Source organism: Egretta garzetta, unplaced genomic scaffold (genome assembly GCF_000687185.1).
Source record: "Egretta garzetta isolate BGI_Z169 unplaced genomic scaffold, ASM68718v1 scaffold108, whole genome shotgun sequence".
In the NCBI taxonomy this organism is placed as follows: Eukaryota; Metazoa; Chordata; class Aves; order Pelecaniformes; family Ardeidae; genus Egretta; species Egretta garzetta.
Genome location: NW_009260614.1, coordinates 8,222,583 through 8,229,934, shown reverse-complemented (window position 1 = coordinate 8,229,934; position 7,352 = coordinate 8,222,583). Strand labels below are relative to the sequence as shown.

General features: G+C 48.8%; 1 protein-coding gene across 1 annotated transcript in view; it reads right to left on the bottom strand.

The window, feature by feature from the left end:
- The window catches only part of SUPT6H (SPT6 homolog, histone chaperone and transcription elongation factor), a 23,504-nt gene extending 20,037 nt beyond the window's left edge, over window positions 1-3,467 (bottom strand). The window contains exons 1-6 of the mRNA XM_035900636.1: window positions 3,283-3,467; window positions 2,639-2,797; window positions 2,409-2,479; window positions 1,566-1,761; window positions 783-867; window positions 116-389 (exon numbers count right to left, since the gene is read on the bottom strand). Of these exons, the coding sequence (XP_035756529.1) occupies window positions 116-389; window positions 783-867; window positions 1,566-1,761; window positions 2,409-2,479; window positions 2,639-2,797; window positions 3,283-3,391 (894 nt within the window). The 5' untranslated portion in view covers window positions 3,392-3,467. The remainder of the gene's footprint in view (window positions 1-115; window positions 390-782; window positions 868-1,565; window positions 1,762-2,408; window positions 2,480-2,638; window positions 2,798-3,282) is intronic.
- Between the last annotated feature and the right edge of the window lie 3,885 nt (window positions 3,468-7,352).

The window sequence follows — 7,352 nt, the reverse complement described above, 5'->3', positions numbered from 1 at the left end:
TGGAAAAATCCAGCCAGCAGCCAGGTGAAAAAGCTGGCCTGCAGGTCCCAGGCCTGCTGTACTCGGTGGGAGCTGGAATGCCTTTTGCCTGCACACTGGCACCCTTTTCCCTCACCTGGAACCTCTCCGGCATGTCTGTCATGCGGATCTCGTTGTCCTGGTCCGTTAGGTGACTGCTCTCCAGCTCACTGGGCTCATACATCTCAAAGATGCTACGCCGACTGACACGCTTCTTGGCAGTCTTTTTGGGTCGTACACGGGTCTCCCCTTCAGCTTCTTCATCCTCATATTCATATTCCTCCTCCATCTCCTCATCATACTCATTGTACTTCTCAAACTCATCATAGTCAAAGTCCACACCAAAGATTTCCTGGGCTTCCTGCAAAGCACTGGAAAGCAAAAACTATCATTCAGCCCCATGGTGCAGTTCACAGAACACCTTTCTAACCAAACAGAGGTGGCCAGAGCACCTAAGTCTAACCTTTAGTTTTCCACCTAGGCTAAAAAATCATGGGTAGGTACACAACTCTGAGCTTTACATGCAAATACTTCTCTTAAGGGATTTGGTTTTGTATCCCTGTAAAAAATCCAGGGGAGAAAGGAAGGAGATAGACATTTAAGAAATCCCAGGCTAAAAATCGCCGTGTTTAAATTTTCCGGGTTCCTTTGGGGCAAGAGACCAGCAGTATCCGGCCACAAGCTGAACCACTCTGCAGTTGCAAGAATCAAGTAAGCTGAGCACTGTTTTTGAGGCTCCAGACCAATTTCCAATCAATACTTACGCATCTGTGTATCCAGGGAGCTTCTTCCGCCATTTTGGCTTCTTCAGAGGTTGTCCATCGTCATCCACAATGAAGTCATCGATGTCTGGACATTGAGAAGCAATTTAGTGGTCAGGACACTTGCATATTCAACTGGTACCTCTGACAAAGCTCAGCTCAGCCAATACAACTATAAGCCTCTACCACAGACTTAGGCTGCCACTGGCTGTCAGTTTGCCCAGCTACCCACAGCATCTCCTACACCAACCTCAAACATTCCAGGAGTCTGAACCACACTAACAACCTAGAACAAACTTCCAAACACAGGCAAAGCCATCTGGCAACTATCTGCAGCTCAGTCCACTAAAAATGCAGTCAGAAAAGGCCTTGCTGCTTTGGACAGTAGGCAGAAAGAATTCTTGAAACTCTTTCAGTATGGTACCAGCAGTGGCAACGGGCTGATGCTGAAGAGGAGACGTAGGGCAGGCATGCGCTGTGCTACTAGGTACCAAACAGTGCCTTGACTTGTTCCTTTGAAGCATTTCCATTTTGGAGGCAGCTTAGAGGAGATGCTCAACACCTTAGCACATGTAACGTGCTTCTGGACAAAGCGTTTTAGACAAACTAACCCAGCCACCCACAAACATTTAATTCTAAAGACTGTACTAATCAGACCGACAAGACTTTACCACAAGAGGGATACGGCCTTTGGTTACTTCTAGCTCAGAGAAACTCTCAACTTCATTCCTGTGCTTTAATCCTAGGATAAACTTTGGATGTTTGTAATTGACCATCCATACTCACCAGATTCATCTTCCTCCTCCTCCTCTTCCTCTTCTGGTGGAGCAACAGGAGCTTCAACAGCTTCCCCTCCCTCCTCGCCTTCACCATCCTGAAAGATTTCTTCAGCAATGGCTTCCTTCTCATGTTCTTCCTTTCCATAGTCTTCCTCTTCGTCATCTTCATCATCGGACATTTTTCGCACACGCCTGAATTTTTGCTGTAGGCAAAAAGGCTTGTTAGCACACATAATTCCTGGCACAGGGACTCAAACTCTTCCTCATCTCTGCCAGGCCAGAACTGCACTTTCCCTGCTCCCCAGGCAGCACCTGAGAGGAGCAGCATGGAGCCCAGCATAGGCACACGGGGGAGAGGAGCCACCCCCTCGGGAGCTGTGCCGCAGGTGCTCATCAGGCACAGCACCTACACAACAGAACTGGCCACTGAAGACTGCACCACAGCCAGGACTATGTCACTTGCATGCTGTCACCTCCAGCGTTAGCCTGGCTTGATGTGCCTCTAGCGAGCATTACAGAAGGAGCTTTAGAGCCCATAATAGCCTGTGCTGACTGCGAGGTTAGCACCATGCGGGAGAAGGTTATTGGAAGATGGGCTCCTCCAAGACTGTCTTGCAGAGGTGAAAAGGGAGGGGTACAGCAGACTTCAGGAACCAGAAGAAAGTGTTCTGCAACCTCTAGGAATTGCCTGGGCAGGGAGAGATCCTGCTTCCTTCAAGCATTCAGCTGTCCCTTTCCAAGAGGGCAGGAGCAGACAGGAGGCACCACTCTCTCACTCCAGGCAGGAGCCCACCCTCCTTCATGCTAAGACACATGACATCATTAACAACAGCATGGGAACACAACTCACTCTTTTGACTTTAACGCCCAAGTTCTCTTCAATGAGGTCAAAATCATCATCCTCCAGGCGGTCATCAAAAGCTAAGAGAAGAAAGCAAAGATGAGTTACACTCTCTCTTTACTAATCTGGGAATGGACCAACCAGCAAGAAGGGTATAGCTTACCCACCCATGCAGACACCCAGGGCAGCACGAGAGCATTGCACTGTGGCCTGCTACAAACAACCATCATAAAACTTACTGCGCTTTCTCTTTTTGTGGCCAACATCGTCCTCAGAGTCTCCAGAGTCACTCGCTTCTTCTTCCTCTTCCTCCTCCTCATCGTCATCATCGTTAATGAATCCTTTCAAGTTCCCCTGCTCATCTTGATCATCAAGATTCTCCTCCTCCTCTTCCTCATCTGGTGGAGAGCAGCAAGTTAGACATGTACTCATTGGTTATCTGCCGAGAATCCTTCTCGGCTCAGTGCAAACGGCATCTTCCTTCACACTATCCACGCAGAAAGTTTTAACTGAACACTTTTACTGACACAGAACGCAGCCACCTGCTCATGCCAGAACCTCACTTCTTGTCGCACACTCTCTCTGCAGAAGGAACAGGTGGAGTGGTCACACCAGGGGAATTCCTCTGCTTTTTCTGTTTACTATGAAATTGTGCGACTGCAAGTCCCATCAGGGTGAAGCAGGGTATTTTCTATTGCCAAATATAAAAACCACCTAAGCACTTTGAGGAAGGGAAGCACTTAAACAGCTGAGATTATCGACTACAGATGGCCATGCTATTATAGCACAGTTATTGCTCCATCTGCAGAGTCATGGGATGCAAAAATACAGCAGCAAGGCACACAGACAATTCAGCAAACTCAGAACAGACAGGCAGACTCACCATCCTCATCTTCCTCTACAAATTTCTTGGTTACTCTGGGCACAACCTCCCCATCCTGGTTGTACTCCTCCTCCGACTCCTCTGCTTCACTTTCCACAAAGTCAGACATGACTGCAGCGTCTCACACACAGCTTCGCAGGAACTGGGGAAAGAGGAGACATCCACCGCATCAGCCGAGTGAGCAACCACAAGCACTTCCCCCTACCCAGTTTTGGAGAGAAAATGGTTAAGGCAAGAGGGTTTCAAATTATCTGTCAAGGCCCTGAATTACCCAGTGTCCACCTTGCCTGGGCATCTCTGTCACCAGAGATTAAGCAAGCAGAGCCAGCAGCCAAGTGCTGCTAGCTCCTGTCAACCCACATCTCAGCGAGCAGGGCAGGACCCGTCACAGCAACGTTCGTTACAAAGCCGAGCTCCCAGCTGCGGCTGAAACGGCGCACACAGCCAAAGCCCTTCATCCCGTCCATACCCTCCCACGCGGTCAGGAAAGCAACCCCACGCTGCCACCAATGCACCACGGTGTTAGGCACACAGTCCAACCAATTAGGATCTTAATGTGATTAATTCTCACACTCAGTTAATGAAGCCAGTGCGACCCTGAAAAGAGCCTTGACGGAATTGCGCCTGCAGGCTGTTAGCAAGGCTCTGCGGAGATCTGGGGAGCCCCACGGAGCAAACAGAAGAGAGGCCTGGAGGGTGCTGCAGGGTCGGGGCTGGGGGCTGCTGGCTGCTCAGCTCCACCACCCTGCCTGGCCAGAGCCACGGCCAGGGAGTTACAAGCCAGGGGCCTCTGACCAGAGACTAAGAAGTAACAAGAGACTACAGAAATGGGGTATTTTCTGTATCTGGAAGCAGTATAAATCAAGCTTGGCACAAAGGAAAGCATGTGTCCATAAAGACACGGCTCAAGTTCTGTCTGTCTCAGCCTTTCACTTCTTGTGGTTACAAAACTTGCTGTCATTTAAAAAATTTTCAAAGGATTTTTTTTTTAGTTCCTTTTTACATACACCAAAACAACCAAAACTTACAAAAGTCAGCTGTAAGAAAAACAACAAATCAATTCCTCAAGTGGCTGTGAAGTTGAAAACACCAGCCCAGGAAGATGAACCAGGCTTTGGGAAGGTACAAAAAGCTCAGAGGAAACGTCAGATCTAAAGCCAAAACCTCCATGTTAAATTATATCTGATGTAATTTAATACAACAACAACAAAAAAAAAAAAAAGAGAGAAAAAGATGAAAAAATAATTCCATACGCCAGGGAATGATACCTAAACAAACACGCTTCAAAATGTTCCCATAATCATTTCCCCACTGCAAACAAATATCTGAAGGATATCAGTCCCATACGGAACAACCTGATCAAGGCTTTGCCACGACACTTCTCGTGCGCGGGACTTCTTGTTCTGCCCCGAGACCCACACATCTGCTACACAAACACAGTAACTTAGAGAAAACCAGGGACATATTTCTCAGTTAAAGAAAAAAAAAAAAGCACAAGGCCGATCTTAGAGAATCTTTTAAGTCTTAAAATAATAATAGCTCCAAAGGAATGTGTCAGCCGTATCTTATTAAAGAAAACCCACAACAAAGACAAGGGAAAAATCTCTGCCAGATTTCAGACACGAGCAGATAGCAGTTCATACTCCTTGGCTACAGATTGCATGGCTGCGGCCAGTGTCTGTCTATGTGCTCCAGACAGGCAGAAATCGTGGCGGGCCAAGGCTACTGCTCTGTACCCAGACAGGACATCGCTGCTGTGGCTTGGTGAGTGGGCACGGAGCGATCCCCGTCCTCGAGAGGACACTGTAGGAGTCACACACGTGTATTTAAGCATCTCTCCCAGAAATGAAAAAATTTGTTCCTCAAATAAATGCCACTGATGAATTGTGCAACTCCATACAGTGGAGGAACAGGAATTGTTATGTTTACCAGCCTGTGTATCAATATTACGTCAACTTCACACTTTCTCACTGATTCTTCTATGCCTATCCATCAAGGTGTATTAACATACATAAAACTGCAGGCTAAGTGGCTTTTCCTAGAGCATTTCCATTTCTAAGTCTAATAACTTCATTTCTGTCCTCTCCATGATCAACACACAAATCCAGCAAGAACCAAACCCCCTCATCACAGCACCCCATGCAATTTTACTGTGCTCTGCCAGTGAAGTGTTTCGCTCGCAATTCCAACTTTGTTCCTCATCACTTGTTCTACCATTTCCTGGCAACTTCAATTCATGTCAAATCGAATTTGTCTGGACACAGGGAAGAGTTATGACTTAGGAAACCCATCTAATTTAATGATCCAGCTGAGCAGGTTCCACACAAGCCAATCACCCACGAAACCGGGTGCTTTCAGCTCCAGTGAAATCCACCTCAGGTCAGCGGGGATGTCACTCAGCATGGCAAACAGGCAAGGGTAGCTATTACCAAGGAGATGTTGAATCACATATGGACTAGAGGTGCCTCTCCCACCCTCCGCTCCAGGGAGGCCTTCCTTTGAAATAAAAGAGACAAGGACTACAGACAGCATGGGCGGAGGTGCAGAGGCAGAGCTCAGACCAGCATTGCTGCCTGACAGGAGCCCCCCGAGCAGCCGGTCACACAGCTAAAGCCCCGCTCCAGCAGGGCCACTTGTCTGGCCTGGGCAGGGTTTAAGAGGCTCCAGACTGAGGAGTGTTGGGCCAGCCCAGCCAGATCACGCTATGGGCCCTCCCTCTGAGCAGCACAGCAGCATCCCTGCTCCTGGAACACTCCCAGGAGAGAGTCAGAGATTGCTGCAGCACAGAGGCAAGTACTAAATCGCATTAGAGCACCAAAAAGGCAGGGAGACCGTGCCTAATCCTGCACGCTTACCTGTACACAAGCAGACAGGCTCCTATGGGTGATATATATATATATATATAGCTTAACCCCAAAGATACTCTACGGCCACTAGACACTGACCGAGATGGACCAAAGACAACAGCGATGCAGCGAGCAGCGCTGCGACAGCACCACGTGAGGGAAGCGCGGGTGTCTCCGTGCCGAGCCAAGCACCTCGAGCGCAGCCCCTCTCGCTGGGCAGCGACGCCAGAGCAGCTCAGGGCTGAAGAATTACACGACCTCTGCTTTTGACCAGGGGCATCCGCACTTTGCTCAGTTCAAGGGCTCAATGGCAGTTGTCCAGAGTCCACAAGCTCCTTTTAACTGAGATGACCCTGAGCAGATAGGTCTCTTCACTGTCAACACTGAGACCATAGATCTCTGATCAGGTTGGCAGGACTGGGCTGGACATCAGCTGCAGGCACTGTGGGCTGTCTCCCTGGTTAGGTGAGGCAGTGCCTTTGGAAACAAGCACTGCGTTGTGGCAGACCTGAGAATTCTGGAAACCAGATGTTCCAAGGCCTGTAAAGCTTTGGCCACGCATCCAGATACCTGCTGGCTGCTCAAGACCGTAAAACATCGCAGTGCTGGAGGCAGACGCAGATTTGTATATTGTACACAAGCAATTAGGTTTAGAAATGGAAATACATAGCGAGTACCTGCACGATACCAGAATACGTTGTCAGAAAAACTCCTGCACCTTGCCAGTTACGGTGATGCTCTGGCAAGGCAGGGACAGAACCGCGTGCAGGATGGCATCGGGAATGACAGTGCCCCCCGGAGTTTCACAGGCATGGGGTGAGGGAAACCAGAAGCATCTCAAGCTCTCCAGCCATGGGGATGCCAACTAAGGCATAAGACCTCAGCGGTGCTCACAGAGTAACCAAGGAGCGTCCCCACAGCGAGATACTTCTGTTATTCAGCAATCAACCTCAGGATACCAGTGTCAACGCACAAACCAGCAAAACCAAGTGCTAATCTAGGCATGGGTGCTGCAGAGAAGCAAGTCTTGACTTCTCCGCATCCTTTGTGGGAGAAACTACATCAAGGCCCTGACCCACACTAATGCTGTTTTTGTGGAGGGTTTTTTTGGGGGGAGAGGGTTTGGACAGCAATTGTTTTAACCTCTGCCATTTCATGGTTCAACTCACAGTCCACTTAAGATTGCGTAGGTCTATAGAACCACATTACCAAAGCCACCACTGA